This window comes from Mus caroli, unplaced genomic scaffold (assembly GCF_978045245.1).
Source record: "Mus caroli unplaced genomic scaffold, Mus_caroli_1 scaffold_11, whole genome shotgun sequence".
Lineage (NCBI taxonomy): Eukaryota > Metazoa > Chordata > Mammalia > Rodentia > Muridae > Mus > Mus caroli.
Genome location: NW_028227266.1, coordinates 117,719,278 through 117,747,151, shown reverse-complemented (window position 1 = coordinate 117,747,151; position 27,874 = coordinate 117,719,278). Strand labels below are relative to the sequence as shown.

The 27,874-nt window shown below is 47.3% G+C and overlaps 1 protein-coding gene across 2 annotated transcripts in view; it reads right to left on the bottom strand.

Moving 5' to 3' along the window:
- The window catches only part of Itga9 (integrin subunit alpha 9), a 296,995-nt gene that overhangs the window by 84,121 nt on the left and 185,000 nt on the right, over positions 1-27,874 (bottom strand). For both annotated transcript variants that reach the window (XM_021172021.3, XM_085828171.1), the window contains exon 18: positions 13,385-13,535. In XM_021172021.3, coding sequence (XP_021027680.1) covers positions 13,385-13,535 — 151 coding nt within the window. The remainder of the gene's footprint in view (positions 1-13,384; positions 13,536-27,874) is intronic.

Genomic DNA, 27,874 nt, shown 5'->3' with positions numbered 1-27,874 from the left:
GAGGGGGAGAGGGAGAGGGAGAGGGAGAGGGAGAGGGAGAGGGAGAGGAGGGGGAGAGGGAGAGGGAGAGGGAGAGGGAGAGGGAGAGGGGGGGGAGAGGGAGAGGGAGAGGGAGAGGGAGGGGGAGAGAGAGAGAAGTAGTCATCCTGTTTTTCTATCCTACCCAGTACCACTGCCCAGGACTGGCACTGCTCACAGTGGGATAGGCTCTTCCACATCAGTCCTCAATAATCAATAAGAAAATGCTATGTAGACTGGGGTTCCTCAAAGGAGGATGTGAACTTTGACACAACTGTGGCGTTGTGATCACACTAGACCGTTCCCTTTATGAGTGGCTGTTCCTTCTGTGAGGTGTGACCTTTTAGACTTTTCTCATCTTGGATAGAACATGAATTCTGTTATGACAAAGGTTAGATTTAAAGCGTGGATTCATTTAATAGTTAATGTTCATTTTCTGATGATATCTATCCTGGCCTCCATTTGAAGACCTCTATAGATGATGTCTTAGGGTTGTTTTCTTTTCTTTTAGTTTTTGTTTTTTTTTTCCCATTCTTGTTCAGAGCTAATAGTTGAACCAGGATTTTATAATAAATATTTCCTAGGACATTTTGAAGGCATTTTTGTAAGAATATGATAGGATCCAACATTCAGACAAAATGAAGGTTGTCACCCTCCATTTATCTGTGGACACTTCACTGTGTTCGCCTAAGGCCTATGTTGTTTGGCCCCTGCCGAACACACCAGCCATGTCTCAGCTCCCCTCACTCACCTACTGTGCCACCCTTTCTACAGTGGCCCTCATCCTTCCTAATCTTAGTGCCCCTTTTTCCTGAACATCTCCCAGGGCACCTTTCCCGGGCCCCCAAGGCTGTTCTGTTTACCATAGTCACAACTTCTAGACACTTCTTCAAACCCATCCTCCACTGGGTTTGTGAGGAGGTGGCCACAGAGCTTATGTCTATTCTGTGTATACATCTCACACCTTAAATATTCATTAAACGTGCAGTTCACTCTTTTTGAATAAATAAGAAAGCACAGCAGCGGCGACGGCAGTCAGACCAAGCTAGGCAGTTCCACTCTCAAGCTCAGTGCTTAAAGCCGGAGGAGTAAGTTCTGTAGACCATCAAGGTACTGTCTCTGGGCCATGCAAACAGGACACCATTTTTTTTTATCTACTCCATCTTTTCTTTGTTGGAACTGCTTTTGACTATTGGGTATATATTCCTATGTACAGGAAGCATGAGTTTCTATCCTATGGGAATCCCTGTTGTCTATCACCCAGCAGAGCCCCCAGATGCTGTTACATATTGGTAATAGGACTCTGCTTGTCACATGATCCATGTCATCAGGCACCTATGTGCCTGGTGTGCCACTAGCCTCTTACAGGTGACTTGGGCATACAGATAGGGGCTTTTTTTCCCTTTTCCCTAACAATATTTGGACCTGAGTTGGGAAAATGATGGTTGGCTTGGCTAGATAGAGCAAGGCAGTCGAGCATCTGACACATGAAGGGCTGAGTGACTCTACCTCTTAGGACCTTTTCCAGCTGTTCAGGACTCATCGGGCAGAAGGGAAAATGGACAGTGCGTGTGGTTTTTCCACCTTCCTGGCCCATTCAGGGGCAAAGCTCTTAAGTGTGATATTCCCTTCGCTGAGTTCACCTTGGGACAAATCAGTTCCAGAGAAGACATTCAAAAAGGCAGGGAAGTTGTGCCAGCTCCCAGAATCCAGCGCAGCAACACATGGGCACCACAGGAAAGCTTCCTCTAGTGGGAGCCTGGTAGGGGTTAGGTCTCTGTGCCAGTACCCCTGAGGTACTAAAGAGAGTCTTGTTTAGACAAAACACAGCTGCCCCAGAAAATTCATCAGCGCTTCCTGTCTGCTACCCCCTACACAAGGAAAATGGGGGATGATGTAATCTGAAAGATGTCATTCACTAAGCACCTGGCTCTCCAGAGGGTAACTGCTACAAGCCAGGTGGGCAGCCAGCAGGACCATCAGACATGCAAATTAGCCTCTTTATGCAAAGAAGATGCATCAGAGACCTCTGAAGTCAGCTCTGCAGTGCCTGGATCCCAATACCCAGTTTTGGCAGCTGTGCCTTGCTTAAGTGTTGGTTTCCTCCTCAGGAAAACAAAGTTCACAAGTGGACATGAGTTATTGTGGGGCTGAAACGTGTTAAAAAAAAAAAAAAAACAACTAGTGCCGAGCAAAGTGTGTGGCGTAAAACTGAGCACCCAGTAAGGCTGTCTTTCCCATTGCCCAGTGTTGAAGCCGTATCAGCTACACGCCTTCAGACTACCAGAAAGAATTCAGGCTCTCTGTTTATTTTAGAAAAATTCTAGCAAAAGTCCAATATCCAAACCTGACAAAGAGCGCATAGCAGAGGAAACTGGGAGATGCATCTTGCTTATGATTATGGAGACAAACACACGGAGCAAAGCGTTAGAAATTATAGCAGCGGCGTATTTCAGTCCTTATGTTCAGGGGGTGAGATTTTAAAAACAGAGTTTGTTTCCTTAAAAGATCCAAAGAAAGGTTGCCCAAACATATCACTATTTCAAGTATAAACAGTTTGTGAGAAAAGAAAGCAATAATTGATCAAAAACTTCAGACTTAATGAGATTGGGTTCTTGTCAAACCTCACAGGCTAAATATCGACAGGTTAGACTTCCAGACCTCCAGGTTACAGGACAAAGGCGAAACACACCAAATAGCATCATTGTGGGGGAAAAATTGAAGTCACACACAACCTACTCCCCTCTCCCGCCCCCAAAGCCATTTTGATTGGTCAGGTTCCTCAATGCATCTGTTGGAATAAATTAAGCCTGGGGAGGAGGGTGTGCTTTAGGCTCGGGTACCCAGAAGCCGACTCTGACATGGGAGTCATAAAGAACCAAAAGTCCACACAAAAAAACCAAGCAAATGAATGAAGAAACCTAACCTGTATGAAACGTGTCTCCAGGAAGGACAGTCGTAAAGGAGGGAGGATACAGTGTGTGTGAGTGTGTGTGTGTGTGTGTGTGTGTGTGTGTGTGTGTGTTACAAAGCCCAGAGCGAGACGGCACCGCAGTGGTGGCCTGCATTGTGTGCTGGGCTTTAGTGCAGGGTGGGTGTGTCGGCCCTCTGTAATTCTAGCTCTCAGAAGGCAGAGACAGGACCCTTGGAGCAGGATAATTAGTTAGATTATCCATATCCATGAGCATTGGGTTCAATTGAGAGACCCTGACTCAATGGGCAAGGTGGAGGGAGAATGCTGACGCCAACCTCAGGGTTTCGTATAGGCTTCTGTATCTGCACACGCACGTGCACGCGCATGCACACGCGCACACACACACACAGGGAAATGTAGATGAGCATGGACGAGTGTTTCACCCCCACACACATACACTACCACATCCCTAGCCCCGCTTTGTCTACCTTAAGTGGGTCCTGGGAGTTTTATCTGGAGTCCCAAAACTCTCTCTCAGTTTTAGCTTTCTTGCATTTTTCTAGCATATGCACACCTTAACCTTGTGCCCACTATCAAGACATGTGTCACTGCTTCCTGACGGCACGCTAAGCTGCTACAAGGTCTCCATGGCAAAGACCAGTATTTTACATTTCGATTTCTTCCATGCATTTGTTGAACATTCTCCGCATTTCCCCCATTTTCCTACCCCCAGCCCCTTCGTTCCCTTTGACAATCTCACTTCCCCTTTTATTTAATATATACATACCTCATTCCCTGTGACTATATAAAACATAGGAACATGGAAGGGGAATAAAATCTAGAGTTTAAGATTTAAAAAAATAAAGAGATGTAAGAAGAAAAAAAAAACCATAGGAATCACAATTGAGAGAGAAGCTTTTTTTCCATATTGGCTTAATTTGCTTAATATTATTGTTTCCAGTTGCATCCAGTTTCTTGCAAATGACATGACTTCATTCCTATGGCTGAAAAGCATTCCATTGTGTATAAAAACCACATTTTCTATATCTATTTTTCTCTTGCTGGATAGCTAGGCTGGCTCAGCATCTTGTCTGTTATGAACAATGTTGCAGTAAACATGGATGCGCTATCCCTGTGATGTGTTGACATGGACACCTTTGGGTGAACACCAGGGGTTGTAGGCCTGAGTTATACATTAGATCTAGTGGATCCGTGCCTACTTTCTGAGAAACCTCCATCCACACTGATCTCCATAGAGGCTGGGCTAGCTAGTTTATATGCCCACCAACAAGTTTATGTGGGCTCCCTGTTGTCCACAATGGCTTCCATCTTTTGAGACTTGCTTTTGACTCCTGGGCCCATCCTGTCCACATCACATCCTCTGGGGTAGAAAGGACTGCAGGTTTTAACAGCTTCCAAAGTGGCTCTAAACCAGCTGTTTGTAGGTCAGAAGTGTAACTTCCTTTAAGACAGGAGAGAATGGAGCTGGTGCTTTCCCGGCAAGATCAAGCTGAGGGCTAAGGTTTGGGGGCCCTTGCCTGAGATTGTGCCCTGCCCTGTTTCACTATGAGCATCTCTCCTGGGGACAGACACACCCCTCAGGAACTACCAACTTTTTTCTGACTTCCAAAAATTTTATTCTTTTCAAATTATGTGTGAACACCTGAGTGTAGATGCACATGCAGGCCAGCAGGGGGAGTCAGAGCCCTTGGAGCTGGAGTTGTAGGTCATTGGGGGCTGCCTGATGTGGGTGCTGGGGACAGAACTTTGGTCCTCTGCAAGAACAGCAAGCTCTCTTAAGCACACAGCCAGTCTCCGTACTCCTCATTACTATGTGTGCATGGTGTGTGTGTGTGTGTGTGTGTGTGTGTGTGTGTGTGTGTGTGATGTGAGGTCAGAAGCTAATTTTGTGGATGGAATCTGTTCTTCCCTTCCACTGATATTCGGGCTCTGGAGACCCAAACCAGATCACCAGGCTTGCTCAGCAAATGCTTTACCCACCAGGCCACCTCCCAGATTTAGTTTCTAATGTTTTATTTTTTTATTTTATTTTTATATTGTCTTTTGTCTCAGTTTAGCAATTTACTTTCATGGCTTGCTTTCCTCCCTCCTTCACTTCCTCCTTCCTCCCTTCTCTCTCTAAGGGTACTCTGTTGTCTGGCAAAAAAAGATTTAAAACACAGGCAAGGCTCCACCTTTCTCTTTTAGCAGAAGAAACATCTAGACCCTGAAGGCAGGGTCCAGAAGTTTTAATGTGCACTTTCTAAATCCCTCTCACAGATATGCCTGTGGCATGGTGGTGGGAAATACTCTAAATCGATTCTTGCCGCAGTTATAGCTTTATTGATATTTCTCCAGCTAGACTGCAGCTTTCCCTTCAGATGCCATGAATACACAAATGAAGCTTTTCATGCCAATGAAAGCTGAGCTTTGCCTCGGAACACAGGCCACGCTGTGATTAGAAACGGACACCTGGGGTTCTCCATCACTCCCTGGTGCCCATGGACACCAGAAGGGCCAGCCATCTTAGGGGACTTCAGTCCAGTGGCTACCTCTCTGGTGCCAGCGCTCAGGCAGGAGTGACAGGTATGGTACTGGAGGATTACCAACCTGGCCTCAGGGTCGGGGGCGGGGTGTGGTACCTGCTCCTCTCCACTTTCTCTTAGCCTATTATGGATAAACAGTCGGGCCCCTCAGAAGCAACTGAAACAGGAAGTGAGCACTGGGAGGATGCAGGGTAAGAGCAGTACCTGGACGAGGGCCAGGTGAGAACTGCCTGGCATCATGCAGGAAGTTCAAGGTAAAGTCACCAGGGTGCTCAGGGCACAAGATGAAAGGCAGGCAAGGAGCGGAAAAGACTTATTATGTTCTAAGTATTGATTTCCCCTGCAGGGCTCTCTTACAAGGTGAGCAGTGAGTTCATTCATCATTTTAATGGCCAGGCCACGGTGACTATAAACATCTGAGGATTGCGTTTTACTGGGGGCGTCTATTAACTTGATAAGAGACACCGGAGATAGCAGAGCACAACGGGAATGAAGTCTGCTGCTATGGGAGCGGATACTGAAGAAGGAAAGCCATTTGTGCTTTTGCTCACGTACAGAAGGATGGGTGTACTTCAGCCCTGGCAATGCCTGACTCCTCAGCGCCACTGACACATCTTTCTGTGTTCACATGCACAGCCACGCAGGGTTCCTGCATTGAGCCTTCTGCCCGAGGAAAGGTCAGCTACTCCCTCGGATATAAAGCGATGCAAACACGTCAAGTGTCCACATCCTTCCTCAGATCAGTTAGAAAGCTGGACAGTTTATCATCTGGCGCCGTCTTAATCGGCTTGCCTTGAAAGTGAGAAGAGAGATTCCTGAGGGAAACAGAATACCCATTCAGCGGTAGAGGTAGACATTAGTGGGAAGACTCACTTTACAGAAAAAACAATCTCTCCAGTCCTTGATGCCACTTGCTATAAAAAAGAAAGCCGAGCTGGTAGTTTACAAAGACCCCAAAGCCCAGCTTGGAGACCCAGCCTGATTAGAAATTCAAACCATTCACTTCTCAGAAACCGCAAAAATGAGCTTCCCTGATAGGCTACCGTGACCCTCATCAGGCTTTGCCACGGAGGAGTGAAGGACACAGAATCTGTCCCCTCATCTCAGTCTCTCATGGTGATTGAAGATGGAGCCATTACTAACTCCATGGCCCATCTCAGTGACTGTCAACAACAGGTTGTGAACTCCAGCTCCCGGCAGCTGGGCCATGCTCCACAAGCTGTGTGGAGCATTGTGGGTGGAGTCTGGCCCTCTCCCATGAGCCCAGGACCACCCATCCTCCCTCATGTGCCCGTCTTCCAACATTCCCATCACCAAATCTTCCAACTTTTCTGGTTTGATGACCCTTCCTGTAAGATGGCACCACAGACGCCTAGCATCCCAAGAGTATTGTGTGGCATCCCAGTAAAAGATCCAAGTTCAAACCCAGAAGCATAGTTTCTGCTGAAAGTGTCTGGCTTTTGCACCATCATAAAGTCAGATAAATCATAAGCTGAACTGTCAGAAGGTGGGGACCAGCAGAACACTGAGGACGGATGGATCTCTACAGTGTGTACTGGCACATGGTGGGAGTTGGGGGTCTGCCACAGCAGGGGCACATTATACACATGCTTGGAATAGGCCTCGTTCAATTCTTAGCACACCCTGACATTGTAGTGAAGACTTTGGTACCCTGGACCCAGGGCACACTGATCAGCAGAGAGAAAGCTGAAATTTCAGCTCTGCTGTGTTAGCCACCACAGCTCACTGCCTTCCACGCCATACTCCATGCCTATTATTTTACTCCATGTGTGAATGTAAACTCTGCCTCAGCTGCTTCCACCATCACTCCGGAGAACAAACTTTAGCCTAAAAGTCACTAGCGTTAAAAATGACATGGGTGCTACATTTGGGCTGACTTTTCTATTCCCTTTCATTCCCTTAACACATATAGACAATCACACACATACACACACACAATTACACACAATCACACACATACACACATAGACAATCATACACACAATTACATACATGATCACACACAATCACACAAATCATACACAATCATATACATCACACACAATTACACACACACTATCACACACAAAAATCACACACACAATCACACATATAATCACACACAATAACACACAATCACACATATATAATCATACGGTCACATGCTTATATACACAATCACACACAATCACACATATAATCACATACACACAATCACACACACACAATCACACACAATCACACATAGACAATCATACACACAATTGCATACATGATCACATACAATCACACAAATCATACACAATCGCATACATCACACACAATTACACACACACTATCACACACAATCACACACATAATCACACATACAATCAATCACACATATAATCACACAGACTCACACACAATTACACATACACTTACATACAATCACACATACACAATAACACACAATCACACATATATAATCATACAGTCACATGCTTATATACACAATCACATACACAATCACACATATAATCACATACACACAATCACACACATACACACACACACACACTATCCAAATGCTAATATACTTAGCTAGTTTATCTGTGGCCAAGGGTTGGATATGAGACGCACCAAGGATGTGGAAAAAGTTTGACCAGAAATGCCGAGCCATGTGGCAGACAGGCAGGTTAGAGCATGGAGCTGGCACACATAGGGGACAGCTAGGCTAGAAGGCTAGGCCGGTGGCCCCAGGCTGGATGTGATCAGGGAACATGCTTTGTTTGGCTTATATGACACTCAGAAAACATTTTAATTAGCTGCCAAAGTAACATAAAAATTCTGGGTTTTATTGAAAAATAAAATCTCTCAGCACTGGTTCACACTGCTATTTCAGTCACTGGGCTGCTGAGGTGGCTGACCCACGGGTGACATCAGAACCCCCGTCTCCCACAGAGTCTACCATGTTCTGTTCCACATCGGGGCACCTTCATCTATGCACACGCCTGCCTTGCCCAACTCCTGGAACTATGAAGTGTTCTTCAACCAGAACTCTGGGAGCCTAGAAAGTGAGAGGTTCAGTGGCAGGTACCAAGGAGCCTGCGAATGTGGCTCATATCTGTCTCGTGCTCCAACAGCTTCCCACTGCCAGCACCTAGATCTCTTCACCTGAGGGACAGTTTCCTAAATGACAGAGGGTGCGCTGGTACGTTCATGATAGTTCAGACGTGTTGGGGAATGGCCTCCCAGGAGGGCCCCACCCTAAGCCTTCAAGCTGTGGCTTCAACCTTCTAACGTTGCGACCCTTTAATACAGTTCCTTATGTTGTGGTGACCCCCAATCATAAGATTATTTCATTAATATTTTATAACTGTAATTTTGCTACTGTTATGAATTGTAATGTAAATATCTGTGCTTCCCAGTGGTCTTAGGTGACCCCTGTGAAAGGGTCATTGGACCCTGAAGGGGTCGTGACCCAGAGGTCGAGAACTGCTGCCTTAGGGAGCACCTGAACTTCTGCTTCTTCATCCTTTGGGTATATTTATTTCTATACTGTTTCCGGAGCGCCATGGCTAAGCCCCTCCTCCACCGTGGTGGCTGGACTCTCAGTTTACTTAAGCTCCTCCCCCACCGTGGTGGCTGGCCTCACAGCTTACTTTCCCTTCGTCCTCTCCCAATTTCCAAATAAACTGAATGTCCTCAGCTCCTTGCCTCCCAGTTGGCATCTGGAAACACAGAGCAAGATGGCATCTCATGCTTGCAAACCTTGGATCTATGAGCGTCATGGCTTGTATCAGTCACTCTTTGTTACTGTGGTAAAATGCCGTAACTTCAAGCAACTCAAGAGAGAAAGGGTTAATTCTGACTTATGGTTGGAAAGAGAGAGAGTCCATCATGGCGGGGGGTGGGGGAGAATTGGCAATAGGAAGCAGGAACAGGGAGCTGGCTCATCCAGTTTCTTCCACACACAGCAAGCAGAGAGAACAAGCAGGAAATGGGACAAGGATATAAACCTTCAAATCTTGCCCCCAGTGGCACACTTTTTCAGTAAGGCTGCACTTCCTAAAATTTCCACGACTTCCCCAAAAGCCACCACCCACTGAGGACCAAGTGTTCAAACACCCGATTTCTCATTCAAACTACCACATGGTTGGAAGATAAAATGTCCTCCTCAGACTTGTGTGGTGAAGGACTGGCACCCAGCTGGTAACCATTTTTGAGGTGGTAGAAGATTTGGAAGTGGCACTTAGCTAGAGGAAGGCGGTCGTGAGAGGGTGTGCCATTGAGGGTAGCTTTGGAGGTGGTATCTGGTTCCCTCTCCCTTCCTTACTCTCTGTTTCATGTCTGTCGTGAGGGTCGACAACCTTCTAAGCCATGTGATCCGAATGCCAACATATTCAGCCCAAGTCCATGGGAACAACCAACCATGAGCTGAGCTGTCCGAGACAACGTACCAACAGAAGGAATTCCTCCCTTCAAGCTGAGACCTTGAGCATTAGGTCACAGCAACGCGTGCTAGTGCAGAAAGGCTCTCTGCTACGGTGCCTTTGCTCTTGGTACAGCTGCCTCTGTAATTTCATGGCCAATGGGTGCTACCCTTGGTGCCCAAACTCAGGCTCAGACCTCCCTTGCACGGAGGTTAAAGTTTATTCTTTCAAGCTCCTGTCTGTTTCCACTGTGTTCTGGAACGAATCAATCCCATGATCAATCCCATGAAGGTGTACCCGTGAGCCGAGGCCAGTCTTTGAATTCAAAGCTCAGGTATTCTTCCCACACTACTCCTTTCCGTCACGTGAGGCACCAAGTGGCCAGGAGTCCTGACAAGCTTAGGATACTAGGCTTGATGCAACACGGGGCACACTCTTCTGAGCCAACCCTGAGCCTGTTCAGCCAATGGCTGCTTGTTTCCTTGTACTTGGGCTGAACATTACGGCACCAGGAGCACAGGGCATAGGGAGTGGTCAACCCTTGTGACAGATGAGAAGCAGAGAGGAAGGAAGCAAGAGGGGACCAGATCACACCTTCGAAGGCACATGACCTCCCCGGGATTTTAACAACCTGAGAGTAGCTATTATCAACGCTTCATGGGAACGTCTCAGCAGGTCTGCAGGGCAGTTGGTATCCTACCTTAATTATTAATTATTTGATGACATTCCTATTAGGCTGGGAGCATCCTGGGAACAGGAACTATACCTTATTTATCTCTGTCACCTGCAGTGACTGTGACTTAACAGGCACTTTTGGTAACTGATATCCAAACAAGTCCTGTGCAGCCAGGCAAGAAGCCAGAGAAGATGAGAGACATGAGCTGAGATTTCAGGTCAATGCTCTCTGAATGGCGGTGGGGGGAAGGGCTGACTCCGTAGTAGTGGCTTCAGTCATGAACCGGTACTGATTCAACTGTGTGTACGACAGGCACAGAGAGCTGCGGGGTCTGGGGAAGGATCAGGCTCAGGATGGCTTTGTGGGAATAGCTGAGGAGTCCTAACTCCATCCTGAAGATCGTGAGGCAGGAGGAGGGAGACAACCTAGCTAATTCTTAAATTGCCACTGCTATTGCTGAGATCAGAAGGCTTAAAATATTTTTTTTTAGATTTTATTTTTTATATATGGGCATTCTGAATGCATGCTTGGTGCCCACAGAGACCAGAAAAGGGCAACAGATTGTCTTGGAATGGGTTTCAGGTGGTTGTGAGCCACCATGGGGAATTGAACTTGGGTCCTCTGGAAGAAGACCCAATGCTCTAACTGCTGAGCCACCTCTCCAGCCCCAGAAGACTTACTTTGAATTATTCTTTTGAATTATGTATCTACTGTGCTGGTCACTGTTCTATACTCAAGTTTAATTGAAACGAGGTATCTATAAATTTGTTTTTGTTTTAAGCTTAAAGTTTTAAAAAATAGTTTATTTTCTGGGTGTGTGTACGTATCTGAGTGTATGCATACGTGTGTATAATTTCAGAAAGGTCAAAAGAGGAATCCCCTGGAGCTGGTGCTGCGGATGGTCGAGCCACCATGTGGGTGTTCTACAAGAGCAGTAAGCACTCTTGATAGCTAAGCCCCTCCAGCCCCATCTCAGCTAGTGTTTATTTCTCATTACTATACTGTTGTACCGGACAGGAAGTAGAGGCGTAGCTGTGGAAGGCTAGTATACTCAAGAGCTAATTTCTGAACTCTCTCTCTCTCTTTTTCTTTTTAGAGTGAATGACAGAAGCTTGTGGGAAAATTCTCTAGCACCCTCCTCAACCTTGAGAGGAACAGATCTGAGGTGCGTCACCTCAGGTTCTCAGAGATCTGAGAAGACCAAGTGGCCCCTCCCCCATGGTCACTCTTCCTTTCTTCGTTGTCTTAGCTTCCTCACTCCCTCACAAGGGTCTCCTGAGGTTACCCTCTCGGTAAAGGGGGATACTCGGGACAATATACTCTGAACAATGTATTTTTTTTCTCTGATAATAAGCTTTTAAATGTTATTTCATCTTGAATTAGGCTTTTCTTGGTTTTGTACTTTAGAACTTTTTTGTAAGAGTCCTACAGGGCCTAGTACATGGGCCACATATCGCCCATGCAACAGAACGGTGAGGTCCCTTGGTCACCTATCACTACCTACCATCTAGGTGCAGTTAGATTGCAAACTGTTTATATCCCTAGCAGAACCTTGAAGTATGATTGTCACAGGAGGGGCATCTTTGTTTCTGTCACTGGTCTGCTCTCTGGGCTGGTCCAGAGCAGTGTGGTATCTCTATGCCCAGTCCCAATCCCGCTCATGTTCACAGTCACCATGAGGCACCATGATATCGTGTCAGCTTTCTGCCAGGATGAGACCCAGGGGTCTCTAGGCTATAGGTTTCATAGGTTATGGCTCAGTAGTAAAGAGACCAAGCTGAGGCACACCACTGTCCCCATGGCCACTATGATAGCTACAGACTCGGTCCTGTGACCTTCTCAAGTACACTGTCCTCTAGTGACCACAGCCTTTGACTGGAATTCATGACTGACTCCCCCTGTCTCCCATAACCTCAATGGGCAGTTCACCTGCACAAATGTGCATCATGGGGTGCCCATGTGCTGAGGACCAGGGTGAAGGTTTCCATCATAGAGTGACTAAGGTCCACATGAACACCAGCTCAGTGGGCTCAGCACTGTTTACAGGGAAAAGCTGCAAACGTCTAAATAACTATGGTTGCAACAACCGGGTAGAGTGGGGTCTATGCTTCCCAGGGCCTTAGAAAAGGGTCTATCCTCCCCAGGGCCTTAGAACAGGGTCTATCCTGCCCAGGGCCTTGGAACAGGATCTATCCTGCCCAGAGCCTTAGAACAGGGTCTGTCCTGCCCAGAGCCTGCCCTCTTCTTTCACAGAGGTGGTTGCACTGCAGGGCATCAGGGGAAAACAATAGCTCAGCTCCTCTTTTCTTTTGGAATCATGCTATCACTTGAATAAACCAATTGGCTCTACTAAAGCTCACTCATTTCATATAATCTTCCAATTTCCTCACTTCCCTTGAATCTGGCAGAAATACATATATACATACAGCGAGGTATCAGCTGACACAGATGACCACGTTGCAGAGAGCACAGAGTGTGTTGTTAGTGATAGCGATCACGACGATCAGGGATCCGTTTATACTTGTCTTTAACAACCAATGACACAAAACTGAAGTTCTACAGAACATGTGTATGATGGCGCTAACAGTTGTAGCTGCTCAGAGGAAAGGGATGGAACAGGGCATAGGATAGATATTCTCCAAGGTATGTATTTATGGCTGCTGCTTGGCTGTACCAGCAACCTTCTTAGGCCAGGATGAAAGCCAATCTCTAGTAATTCCAAGCTCTTATGAAGGAATGACGTTTGCAGATTCATTGCCCCGTCTGTGCTAAGAAACACGTCAGCAAGCAGCTCAGATGGGAAACGGCTCCTTACCTTCTGCCACATGTTGATGAAGAAGAGTTCCCTGGAGACATTGAAGGACACGTTGGCATCATAGGCGTCGTCGCCAAGGTTGGAGATGGAGATGTTTAGAGAGATATTCTTCACAGCCCCCAAAGCCAGGTGTGGGGTTTTCTCGTCAACACTGCAAAGAAAACCAAACATTGGTTACTCTCCTTACCCTTACAGAAATGTGACAGGAGTGCCAGGCGGTAGGGTGGAGGTGTCGGGGAAACAGGAGCACAGCTGTGACACTCAGGAGCCCCATTCACTAGGCACAAGGCCACAGGGTATCAGTACCCGTGAGCCTTTTCCCCCTATAGCAAGGGGTTCTATGTTTTGAACTTACTAGGTTGTTGAGTGGCTCGTAAGAAAGTCTACATACCAAACTTGGAAAGCTGAAGGCATCTAAAAAGCTTTATGTGAAATTCATTCATTCCGCTCTTTTGAGCAGACCCCGTGTTTTTCTCATCCTGGACTGGATGAAAAGGTTAGTGTTAATTGCCAAGTGACAGAATCTGGAACTGCCTGGGAGATGACCTCTGGACACCTGCCTGTGTGGGGTGTTAATTGATGTGGGAAGATGTCTTCACTGTGGGTGGAACTCTTCCCTGGGGAAGAATTTCAGACTCCCCTCTGCTTCTTAATGCAGATGCAATGAGCCATCTCTCTAAAGCTTGCTGCTGAGACTTCCTGTCATGCCTGACCGTAATCTGGAAGTGCTAGCCAAAATCAACCGCTTCTCCCTCAGGCTTCTTTGGTTAGAGAATTTTTATCTTAACAACAGGAAAAGAAAGCAAGACACCGGCAACAGGAGCATGTAACATGAGGGAGATAGAAAATGCTCACACCAAAACTTCAGGGACATGGAAAATGCTCACACTAAGTGAATACACATAACCTTGGAGGGTAGGAAGTGGTTTGGAGGAGTGGGCTGCAGTTCCCAATACAGTAGTCTGGGAGGGAGGCCTCGCTGAGGAGTCAGCCTCTCGCTAGAAACTTGGGAGAAGGAGAACAGGACACACAGAATGGAGGCCTTACCAAGGGCTTGCCCTGTGATAGGCACAGATCTGGCATGTTCAAGGAAGAAAATGGAGGCCAGAGAGGACTGAGTGGGTTGAGGGGAAATGAGCTCCAAGAGGAAAAGAAAATGGAGCTGGCAGAGTCTGTAGGTCCTGGAGTATCACCATGGAGACCTTAGTGTAGCTGTGATATGGACGGGAGCCCTGACCTGCTCTCAGCTGAGAAGCAGTGACTCTTGGGGCCCATATCAGGAAGAGGCTCCTACTACATGCAATGTAGATAGTCTACAGAGCACTCTTGAGAGAAGATTATAAGGAGTCTCCTGCAGGTGAAAGGTCAGGCCAGGCAGGGCCAGCTGTAGTACAAAGTGCACAGTGGAAATATGTTTCGAAGGTTGTGCCAACTGTAATGTCATGAGTTAGATGAGGGATGTTAACAGGGGAGCAGCCAAGGGTAGCTCCAGGGCTTGGGGATCCGACGGCTGCATTTAGGGCTGGCATTTACTGAGGTGGGAAAGACTGTGGGCAGAGAAGGAAGAGACAAGAAGATACTGTTGCATTTTGTAGGAGACATACATGTTGATACTGGAGCTGGGGCATACAGGAGGCATTTGGGCTGCAGATCTACCTCTGGGATAAACACGAAGGACCCAGGGGATGAGTGGAGAAGGAGGAAGCTTTCTCATTTAGAATCTGAAGCGAGGAGGAAATGGGTATTGCTAGGCATGTAGGAAGAAACCAGGGGAGATGGCACAGAATGGCCATGTGTGGCCTTCTCCAAGGGAGGATGTCAGGGTTGTCCAGCATGGCAGATAGGTCAAAATAGCATGAGGAATTAGAACTGATTTCTGGTGATAGTCACATAGAGCAGGGCTTCTAAGATTCATTCTGCTTGTTTCTCTCATGCCTATCTGAGTTTCATTCCTATTGCTGTGATAAAATATTCCCAAAAAGCCACTTATAGGACGGACCGTTTATTTCAGATCACAATTCCAGGTTACAGGCAAAAAACTTAAAAGAGCACACACCATGTCCTCAGTTAACAGCAGAGAGAGAGATGAAATGCATGCATGGTTATTATTCAGCTCAGAATCTCCCCTTATACGGCCAGAACCTACATCCAGATAATAGCACCAGGCGCAGTGGGCCAGGTCTTCCCATCTTGATTAATATAGTCAAGATAATCCCCCACAGACACGCCAACAGACCAGCCTGATCTAGATAAACCCTCACTAGCACGTTCTTCCCAGGTGATTCTAAATGATATCAAGTTGACAATTAAAACCGATGAGTACTGTGTCTGACAATTTTTTTTTACCTGACATTGGATAAATAAGTATTTAAAACAAGTAGCTAGATCAAATATTTACTGGTGACAAATAATAGCTATATTTTAAGATAGTTTTTTGGTATACATATAAATTGAATGTTTTTCGAAGGCTGAAGCAAGTTTTTATACTTAAGACATGGATGTGGTTACCTGAGCAGCACAGCAATCCATATACATGCTAACTCGTGCTGCCCATAACTCATGGGTATTCCGCCACAAATTCGATTCAGCGGGTCATTAAAAAACAGAAAATAAAATTGGGAGGAGCTGGGCACTATAGGCGGGTCTACAAGATTGAGAGAAAGGAAGAAGTAACTTGATACATTGTATGCAAGTATGAAAGACTCAAAGGGTAAAAAAATACTGTTTAAAATAGCTTAAAATATATACTCATTTGATATATAATAGTGATGGCAGAAGATTATTAAAAATCTTTATTTCTTATAATTAAATCATTTTGTTTCATGCAGAAAGTGTGGTGTGTACAGTAAAAGTGCTGCAGTCTGTTAGAGTGGCCCTGTGAGCATGGACACCCAGGCAGATGCAGTCTGTAAGAGTGGACCTGTGAGCGTGGACGCTCAGGTAGAATTCTGCACCTGGAGGGTGAGTGCATGCATGGTGCCAGGTTCATACTGGCGGGACTAGAGGAAGTTAGGCAGCACAGCGTGGGTGAGGGCTGCCAGGAGTACCTTATTTCTGAGTTAGGTTTTAGGTATAGTGAGTTCAGACACCCACCACTGCCAGGTCTTGCAATCCCTACATTCAGCTATAAACCCCTGTATCGGGTTGTGACCCACAGTTGAAGCAGCTTTGACATAGACAAAGCAAGTCATGGTTGAAAGCTGGATTGGAGGGAGGGGATGATATTAGAACAGAGAGCACAGAGGGGGATCTGGAGGTGAACACAGGGGGACCTGGAGGTGAGCACAGAGTGGATCTGGAGGTGAGCACAGAGTGGATCTGGAGGTGAGCACAGAGTGGATCTGGAGGTGAGCACAGAGTGGATCTGGAGGTGAGCACAGAGGGGCATCTGGAGGTGAGCACAGAGAAGGATCTGGAGGTGAGCACAGAGGGGGATCTGGAGGTGAGCACAGAGCGGGATCTGGAGGTGAACACAGGGGGACCTGGAGGTGAGCACAGAGTGGATCTGGAGGTGAGCACAGAGTGGATCTGGAGGTGAGCACAGAGTGGATCTGGAGGTGAGCACAGAGTGGATCTGGAGGTGAGCACAGAGTGGATCTGGAGGTGAGCACAGAGTGGATCTGGAGGTGAGCACAGAGGGGGATCTGGAGGTGAGCACAGAGAAGGATCTGGAGGTGAGCACAGAGGGGCATCTGGAGGTGAGCACAGAGGGGGATCTGGAGGTGAGCACAGAGCGGGATCTGGAGGTGAACACAGGGGGACCTGGAGGTGAGCACAGAGTGGATCTGGAGGTGAGCACAGAGTGGATCTGGAGGTGAGCACAGAGTGGATCTGGAGGTGAGCACAGAGTGGATCTGGAGGTGAGCACAGAGTGGATCTGGAGGTGAGCACAGAGTGGATCTGGAGGTGAGCACAGAGGGGGATCTGGAGGTGAGCACAGAGGGGGATCTGGAGGTGAGCACAGAGAAGGATCTGGAGGTGAGCACAGAGGGGGATCTGGAGGTGAGCACAGAGTGGATCTGGAGGTGAGCACAGAGGGGGATCTGGAGGTGAGCACAGAGTGGATCTGGAGGTGAGCACAGAGGGGGATCTGGAGGTGAGCACAGAGGGGGATCTGGAGGTGAGCACAGAGTGGATCTGGAGGTGAGCACAGAGGGGCATCTGGAGGTGAGCACAGAGTGGATCTGGAGGTGAGCACAGAGGGGGACCTGGAGGTGAGCACAGAGTGGATCTGGAGGTGAGCACAGAGTGGATCTGGAGGTGAGCACAGAGTGGATCTGGAGGTGAGTACAGAGGGGGATCTGGTGGTGAGCACAGAGGGGGATCTGGAGGTGAGCACAGAGGGGGATCTGGAGGTGAGCACAGAGTGTATCTGGAGGTGAGCACAGAGTGTATCTGGAGGTGAGCACAGAGTGTATCTGGAGGTGAGCACAGAGTGTATCTGGAGGTGAGCACAGAGTGGATCTGGAGGTGAGCACAGAGGGGGATCTGGAGGTGAGCACAGAGGGGCATCTGGAGGTGAGCACAGAGTGGATCTGGAGGTGAGCACAGAGGGGGATCTGGAGGTGAGCACAGAGGGGGCTCTGGAGGTGAACACAGGGGGACCTGGAGGTGAGCTCAGAGTGGATCTGGAGGTGAGCACAGAGGGGGATCTGGAGGTGAGCACAGAGGGGGATCTGGAGGTGAGCACAGAGTGGATCTGGAGGTGAGCACAGAGTGGATCTGGAGGTGAACACAGGGGGACCTGGAGGTGAGCACAGAGTGGATCTGGAGGTGAGCACAGAGTGGATCTGGAGGTGAGCACAGAGGGGCATCTGGAGGTGAGCACAGAGTGGATCTGGAGGTGAGCACAGAGTGGATCTGGAGGTGAGCACAGAGTGGATCTGGAGGTGAGCACAGAGGGGGATCTGGAGGTGAGCACAGAGAAGGATCTGGAGGTGAGCACAGAGAAGGATCTGGAGGTGAGCACAGAGGGGGATCTGGAGGTGAGCACAGAGTGGATCTGGAGGTGAGCACAGAGTGGATCTGGAGGTGAGCACAGAGGGGCATCTGGAGGTGAGCACAGAGTGGATCTGGAGGTGAGCACAGAGTGGATCTGGAGGTGAGCACAGAGTGGATCTGGAGGTGAGCACAGAGTGGATCTGGAGGTGAGCACAGAGTGGATCTGGAGGTGAGCACAGAGAAGGATCTGGAGGTGAGCACAGAGGGGGATCTGGAGGTGAGCACAGAGTGGATCTGGAGGTGAGCACAGAGTGGATCTGGAGGTGAGCACAGAGTGGATCTGGAGGTGAGCACAGAGGGGGATCTGGAGGTGAGCACAGAGTGGATCTGGAGGTGAGCACAGAGTGGATCTGGAGGTGAGCACAGAGGGGCATCTGGAGGTGAGCACAGAGAAGGATCTGGAGGTGAGCACAGAGGGGGATCTGGAGGTGAGCACAGAGTGGATCTGGAGGTGAGCACAGAGGGGCATCTGGAGGTGAGCACAGAGTGGATCTGGAGGTGAGCACAGAGTGGATCTGGAGGTGAGCACAGAGTGGATCTGGAGGTGAGCACAGAGGGGGATCTGGAGGTGAGCACAGAGAAGGATCTGGAGGTGAGCACAGAGGGGGATCTGGAGGTGAGCACAGAGTGGATCTGGAGGTGAGCACAGAGTGGATCTGGAGGTGAGCACAGAGGGGGATCTGGAGGTGAGCACAGAGGGGCATCTGGAGGTGTTTCATTCAGTAAAATGGAGTAGACAAACAGGATATGTGCTACTGGGGAAGTGGACTGTGGACATGATTTTTTTGAAGATGGTAATTATCGCAGTGTATCTGTATGTGAGTGGGAAAGTGCCATCAGAGAAAGCACAATGGATGGACACATGACAGGGAACAGTTGCTGGTGGGGCCTGGTGAACATGTGGACAGCTGCGGCTGAATGAACAGAGTGTGAGGCGTAGCCACTGAGTGTGGGTGGGGAATCCAGACTCCTCTGGTAGCGGTTTGTCCTTGGCATCGAAAGTGAACCAGTCAAAGACAGGGAGAGAAGGGGAGGGTGTTTGGGAGTATGGCAATGGCAGAAGAGCTGGGGGCGGGGTGAATTGGCCAAGGATGGTAATGATTAGATGAAGGTGATAACAGAGATAAGTTGTCTATAAGCTATAAGCTCTGGGCAAAATGAAGTCACTCCAGTGGCCAGTCTCTAACTGGCCAGCTCATTAGTGGAAGATGTGGAGAAGCCTGGGAGTCCTTGTGCAATGGACAGTCGTCCCTTTCGGCTCCTTGGCTCAGGAGACCCCATGACAGATGAAAAGGGGCAGATAACCCCTCTAATCTTTAAGCTGTGGGCACCTGATTACACATTCCCATGATCTACAGATGTTCAAGTGGCCTTATGTTGGTGACTAACGCTCCCATTGACAGCTCTGGGTTTTGAGGGTTTCACAGGAACATTAGGGTCCTGTGGTCATCTGAGTTGGCCACAGGAGGTTTGAAGACCCAGAAGTCGCTTCCTTGAGCTACACCTTGCCTCCCTTGTTTTCTGTTGAACTTGTATGCCCGCCTCCAAACCTCTTTTAAGCCTCGTCCGAACCGGCTTGTATCTTTCCAATAAATGAGGTTTAAGCTCACTGGCATATGTTTTGTTGTCCGCAGCAATTAACATAGTTAATACAGCGTGCAAGGGAAGAGGGCCATTCAAACACTCGACCCGCTATGACTCTTTGAAATACAAATTTCATGGTGGGGGGGGGGGAACTGTCATTATCCATCTGCGGGAAGAAGCCCCGCTGTCTAGCACGTCTGGCACGCCAACAAGAAAAACATGCGCAACAAGAAATCGGATGGCCTTGCTTTGGAAGCAAGAACTCTGAGGATGCAAACAAGATGTGAAAAATTAACTCAGAGGAGAGAGTTCCGAATTCTTGAATGGACTCCAACGAAGGAAGACCTTGACCTCGGCCTTTCTGCTGCTGATTATTTATTATTGTTGGCCACTCTGGGTCTAAACAACTGATGGGTTATTTCTGTCCCTATTTGCTTTTGTAACATGAAAGGAGAATGGTCAGACCTTGAGTATGGGACAGCATTAACCTAGCTTGATCAGGGGAAGGACCGGCATACATGTTCACATAGGGCCAGACACCTCAGAGAGACCACATAGGTGGGCACAGCGTCACGGGCCAGAGAGCTGCTGCCTCTTTCTCAGTGTTGTAGTTCACGAGACAAGTCTTTTCTCTCATGTGTAAATGCCCAGGAATCAGGCCAGAGACACCTGAACTCCTGCCAGGCCCACCATGGGCCTCTGCCACTTAACCATGCAGTAAGGTCATGCCTGGGTTTTCATCGTCAAGTGATTCCAGCGGGCTTTGTGATTAAGGGAAGCCAGGCACCTTCCAGGGTAGAATGTGGACTCAAAACTTTGAAAAAGAAACCTCGGAGTTGTTTTCATTCTTTCTCTAAAGCTAAAACTCTATAACCAAAACAGTAGGTTGCTGCTCCCTAAGTTATTCTTAGAAATGAAATGAAAATACAGGTTGCTAGCATGGGACCGGGTACTGTCAAACAAGCCTTTCTGAGGGCTCACAGGACTGGATGGGAGAGCTGCCTTTAGAGCTGAGGAAATCATGAGGCAGAGAGCTGGAGGCTGGAGGAGAAGCAAGAGCCTCCGCTGCCCCCAGAGCCTACTCCTTGCCACTGCCACCAGCGTCCTTTCTGTCCCATCTGCCATAGTGCAGAGGCCCCTCCTGGTCTCCTCCTGTGAATGACACACATCCTTAGAGTGAGCTTACCAGCCCCATGGATTCCCATTAGCTCTTCTCAGAACTTTGCCAAGGTAGCCTCACACTAATTTTTAAAATTAATTTAAAAGAATTTTCATACATATATACAGTTAAACACGGTCATTTATACCCCCAATTTTTCCTTCTGACTCCCCATCCAACTTCATAATCCACCCCCATCTTTCTAATAATTCACTGCCTCAGTTACTTTTCTTTTGCTGTAATAAAACACCATGACCAAGGCAACTTGTAAAAGAAAGAGTTTAATTGGAGCTCACAGTGCCAGAGGGTTTGAGTCCTTGGCCATCATGGCTGGGAGCATGGCAACAGGCAGGCACTAGAGCAGTAGCTGAGAGCTTACATCTAATCCAAAATCACACAGACATACACACACACACACACACACACACACAGAGAGAGAGACACAGACACACACACACACACAGACAAACAAGCCAGAGGGAGGGAGAGACAAAGAGAGACACAGAGACAGAGACACGCTAACTGGAATGCTGTGTTTTGAAACCTCAAAGCCCACCCCAACTGACTTACTTCCTTCAAAAAGTCCACACTTCCCAATCCTTCCCAAACACTTCCACAAACTGAGGACCAAAGATTCAAATATATGAGTCTCTGGGGACCAAGTGCATACAAACCATCCCACCCATGAAGCCTACTTGTCACTGTCCATGTGTGAAAGGGAGGGCCAGGGCTGTGAAACACAAACACAGACTTGGCATGGTGTGGCACTTATGTCGCTCAAGCTGTGGCTGTGTGAACAAGATCAATCCAGCCTAAATTCCAGCATAGGTCGGAGAGGTTCTCTCTAGGCCAGGGGGCGCCACTGCTGGCAGTTAATCGCTAGCTCTGGGAGGGAGAATTATTCTTTTGTACGTGAGACTACTGGTAGATCTTGCATACTAATCTGGTACTGGGGACCATGTCTCCACCATGGGGTGTGACAGAGGAACCAGGAAGGAGCCTTTGTTTCAGTCTGCTCATCCTTACACTCCCAGGGTCAGAATTGGTTCCAGCACAAATTTCTAAGGGGATATAATTCCCTGACAATTAGGAAGATCAGCCTGGACCTGACGTGTTGGTCGTTTAATCTTTCAGTGGGGTGTCAGAGGCTGGCCTCTCCTAAGGGAGTTCTATGAGCCCTCACTGAACAGCAGACAAGCACCCCTAAGCAGGCAGTAGACCGTCAGCTTAATCTGGACATTTCCGAGAGAGAGAAGCTGAGTCTGAGAGAGGACCCAATCAGCTGAGGTCACCCAGCCATGCTGGGTCTGAGCTAGAGCTAGTGTCAAATGTCCTTAGCCATCCATGCTGCCACTCTTGTATAATAAAGCCCATCATATCAGGAAGGGCTCTGGCGAGAAAGGTTCTTTTAATGACATCCGAATAGAACAGGCCTCTGTGAAGACCTGCTGCGCAGACACGCCTGCCAAGAGTTTAAAACAATCGTGCACAGTTTGTGTGCCAGACATTCCATGGGTGCTTGTTTATTTATTGAAGAACAATCTTTCTAATTTTCAAGGAATTTTATCCTCTGATAGATTTTCCCATTAATTCTAATTTGCTTGTGCAGCCTTTTAAGTGGGTCATGTTCCTTTGTACACAGGCCCTTCGCTGCACTTTCAAATGAAAGGGATCATTAACAGCCACCAAAAGATTTGAACTGCACCCTTTCCATAAGCCTCATCTTCTACACTTTCATAGCTTGATGGACACACATTGCTTATTTTTTTTTATTGAAAATTCCTCTTTAATATATCTTTGCATCATTTGTTCTGTGTGGGTATTTTGCCTGCCTGCCTCTGTGTGTACTGTGTGCACACCTCTTGCCCGTGGAGGCCAGAAGAGGATGTCAGATCCCCTGGAACTAGAGTCACGACAGTTGTGACCACGTGATTGCTAGGAATTGAACCTGGGACCTCCAGAAGATCAGTCAGCGTTCTCTGCAGCCCTACTAAGACATGTTAAAGCAGCGACCTTCGGACTGTATTATGGGGTCCCTAATTCTTTAGCATGAATTCATTCACTGTTCCCAATGTCAGGCAGTACTGGTAGCCAACTGGGAGTTGTGTGAGGTCCCAGATTCTTTGCTACACTTATTCTTTGGCCTCATTCCTTCCATCCAGCATGAAGACCATCCAAAAGTTCCTTACTGGGGTGGACTTGATGCATATATCAACGACTTATGCTGAATCCTCATGGGCGAGAACACCCAGATAAGTCGTTCTAAAGACTCAACAGGAAGAACCTGAGGAGGCTGAAGGACGTTGGTGATGGATTTTTCCATCACTGGATATTTTTCAATGTTCCTAAAGATCTCAGCTGTGATCTTACGTGGAGGTATAAGCTACATGCCAGAGAACATGCTTTCCTCTTGCTACCAGCCTCAACGGGTAAGTGAAAGATGCTAACTGCACAAACACTAACTACATCCCAGTCCATTATACTCATGTAAATCAGATTGGTTACTACACACACACACACACACACGCACACGCACACGCACACACACACACCTCATTGAAGCCTGGAGATGTGGCTGAGGGGTAGAGAGCTTACCTAGCATATGTAAGGCTTTAGGTTTAATCCCAATACCAAAAAGAAAAACCACAGTGATAGTGCCAATTTCTTCAAAACCCTCTTGTAAATTATTAAGTGGAGTGGGTGGGTAGGGAGGGGGCTGGGGGAGTAGAAAGAATATGATCAAAATATGGCACATGAAAAGTTTACAAAATATCTTTAGCCTTGTAAGTGTTGAGAAATGGCAAAACAAGAACGCATCCAAGTGGACTTGCCCCACAATGTAATTTTTAAATTTTACTTAAATCTGATGTCCAAGGCTTACCCGTCAGGCAAGAGACTACCACTTGACACATGTGATAAGAAGGTGAGCCTTAGAGCTTTGGGAGAACAGGAACATCTTAGCATGGGATACCCTAAAAAGAGACAGGTTTGAAGCAAGTAGTGTTTCAGGAGAGATCTCCAAAACTCACACAGGGAAGGCTATACTAAGGAGTAGGCAACTGGTGAGGGTCGCGGCATGAAGCCAGTGACCTCTCTGGGTGCCCAGGCACCTTGAAAAGCACAGCCTCGAGTTATCCCATCTGGGATAAGGAATATCTGTGCACTGACTCCAGACAGTCCCTGGATGAGGGTGTTGTAGCAGTGGGAGGTGGTACCCATTCCAAGCAACATTGATGGGTGGAAGAGATGCAGTTTCTGATATCAGGAACAAGGCCAGAAACTCAGGACAGGGAGAAAAGGGATCTAGGTAGCAAGGATTCTGCCTGAGGGGAAACCTGTCACTAGGAAGATACAGACACTAGATAATCCTGTTATTTCTGAAAAAGAGGGCTCCAGGCTCCTCTGGAAGGAGCCCCAGGCTCTGGATAACACATAACCTTTAACCTCTGTGGTCCATGGATGACTTCCACAAGGGTACCTCCCAGGTATCATAGTTCCCTTCTCTTGTTTGTATATTTAAGTGGTGCATGTACGTGTGTTTGTAGGATGGCAGTCAGAGGTCAACCTTGCTTTTTGAGACAGGGTCTCCCACTGGCCTAGAACTCACTGAGTTGGCTGGTCTGCCTGGCCATTGAGTTCCAGGGATTTGACTGTCTCTATGTCCCAGCATAAGATCACACTGGGAGCTGAGAGAGTAACAATCAGAAATAAGATAGAGCTATAATCCCTGCAGCCTGCCCCTGTGCAAGGCTACGCTCCTAAAGGTTTTATAAAGGTTCCATAAATCTCCCCAAGCACTGGAACCAGCTGGGGACTGAGCATTCAAATATTTAGGCCTGTGGGAGACACTTCACATTCAAGTCACAGTGTTGCTGGCTGGAGGCAGGGCTTCACTGTCAGTCTGTGTCTTCAAGTGTCAATTTTCATGTTCTACATAAAACAGCCTTAGCCGGGCGTGGTGGCGCACGCCTTTAATCCCAGCACTCGGGAGGCAGAGGCAGGCGGATTTCTGAGTTCGAGGCCAGCCTGGTCTACAAAGTGAGTTCCAGGACAGCCAGGGCTACACAGAGAAACCCTGTCTCGAAAAACCAAAAAAAAAAAAAAAAAACAAAAAAAACAAAACAAAAACAAAACAAAACATAAAACAGCCTTAAATAGGACGTCAATACTAATCCTATAATAATAACTTTTTTATTATAGCATATTATTATAGTTACTCTGGTCTATTGTTAGTAATTTATCTGTGTCTAATTTGTGCATATAGAAAGAAAACATGGTTTATGTGACAGCTATTCTTGGTTGTTGTAATGGTTAGTATATCCTTGGACCAGGGAGTGGCACCATCTGGAGGTGTGGCCTTGCTGGAATAGGTGTGACCTGGTTGGAATAGGTGTGTCACTGTAGGTGTGTGCATAAGATCCTCACCCTAGTTGCCTGGAAGTCAGTCTTCCATTAGCAGCCTTTAGATGAAGACATAGAACTCTCAGCTCTGCCTGCGCCATGCCTGCCTGGATACTGCCATGCTCCCACCTTGATGATAATGGACTGAACCTTTGAACCTGTAAGCCAGCCCCAATTAAATGTTGTTTTTTTTTATAAGACTTGCCTTGGTCATGGTATCTGTTCACAGCAGTAAAACCCTAACCAAAATAGTTATCAACTTGACTACATCTGGACTTATCTAAAATCAAAACATCTGGGTACACTTGTGAAGGATTTTTCTTGATTGAATAATTTAAGGCGGGAAGACACACCCTAAATCCAGATTTTTTTGAGGTGGGAAGATCCACCTTAGATCTGGGCCACACCTATAAAGGGCCAGGAGGAAGGAAGCCTTTGCTCTTTGGGTGCCACCTCTCTCCCCGACCTTCACTGACATTAGAGCATTCTTGTTAAAGACTCTGGCATATACTGAAGACAAGACCAGCTGAGACATATGGACTGAACAAGTATTGGATTCTTGGACTTTCCATCTGGATATAGCCACTGTTGGAATAGTTGGACCATACCTGTAGGTCGCTCTAATACATCATTCATATATATATGTATGATGTATTATATATATATATATATATATATATATATATATATATATATATATGTATATGTATATATATGATTTATAAGGTTTAAATTTTATTTTAAACCTTATTTTATTATAGTTCCAGGCATTTTCTACTAGTTTCTGAGACATATACTTTAAAGATAATGGAGGATGAATACAGCTTTCATATTTATAAATTTGTTTTTCTTTTTTTGAGACAGGGTTTCTCTGTGTAGTTCCCGCTGTCCTGGAACTCACTCTGTAGATCAGGCTAGCCTCAAATTCAGAGATTCGCCTGCCTCTGCATTTTAAGTGCTGGGACTAAAGGCATGTGCCACCACTACCTGGCCATATTTATGATTTTTATATCCTCAACAATGCATAAACCCAAACCACTATCATTAAATAGACTATACCATGTACATATGTAAATTCGAACTTTCTCCAGCTGTGGGCTATGCTGCACAGACTGAGCTGGGCTATGCATCTGGCCATGCTCTGTTAATCCTTTCCAGTCTCGTGGAATGGACCCTCATGGTAATTAGCTCCAGCTGGAATCGAGGGCTCCGTAAGGCATCTCACTGATCCTTGGCAGTGTGTCAGGAAGATGGCTCCTAAGACTGAATATCTGAGCTGAAAGTCCATTTATACCAAGGTAGAAATACTTTTTCCCTTCCTCACATAAACCCATCTGTTCCAGTATTATGTCTGACTAGTGAAAGTAAAGGCAGTAACTGAGGAGACATGAAAGGGACAGAGAAGGACAGCCCGTCCACATTACTGTAATGTGCTCACATCCCTGAGGACTCTGCCCTCGCACCAGCTCATTCGGCTACTCAGTAATGGTCAAGCCAAGACTTGCTCCAACAACCTTGTTTCTTCTATCTAGGAAACACAGCAAGCCAGAGGAGGCAACCCACCCCCAACCCTGTCCCCTGGTCCCTCTAAATGGCTCAAGAGCTTCTTGTCCCATCTGTATAACTGCTGAAAGAAATACTGGTTCCCTGATAACAGAAGTTCAGAGCTCCTCAGCTTTTACCTTAGGAGTTACTGTAATCATGAAGTCTTGGGACATCTGGGATGAATCAGGTTCACTCCCTGTAACCACTGGATTAAGGACTGAATGCTTTGGTGGGGGGATGGGTCAGAGGCAGGGGAGTTCTCATGATCTGGCTGTTTGGAGGACTCCTGCCTTGAGGGAGGAGGGGCCCATGTAGGGATGCCTGTCTCAGTCAAAGGCTCATAGCCACGCCACAGTGTCAGACACACCTGCACTGCTTGGATAAGCATGCTGCCTGATGACTAAAAAAGACCATGATGCCTTGACAAGTAACTCTCTCAGGGCACAATGATATCACGGATAGGTGACGTCAATCACAACAGGCTAAAATGAATGACAAGCTTCCCTAATTGTATGTCTTTCCTGCTGTGAAGTGAGGCAGCCACACGGGAGCTTGAGCCACCAAGCTCTTTCCTCCCCCTCCCCGGTCTCTGGGTCCCCGAGGCTCTGCAGTGTGACAGGTACATGCTAGGCAACTCTAGCCACACAGGCGGCCCCACCACATGTCCACAATGTGGCAGCCCTTACGTGCCACCATAGCAATTCTCTCCTCTTTGAGCCCACAGGCGCTCTGGTGGAATTCCCTGTGTCCTTAATGAAAAACAAAAATGAGTATAGATGTCACCATAGGTGCTGCTGGGA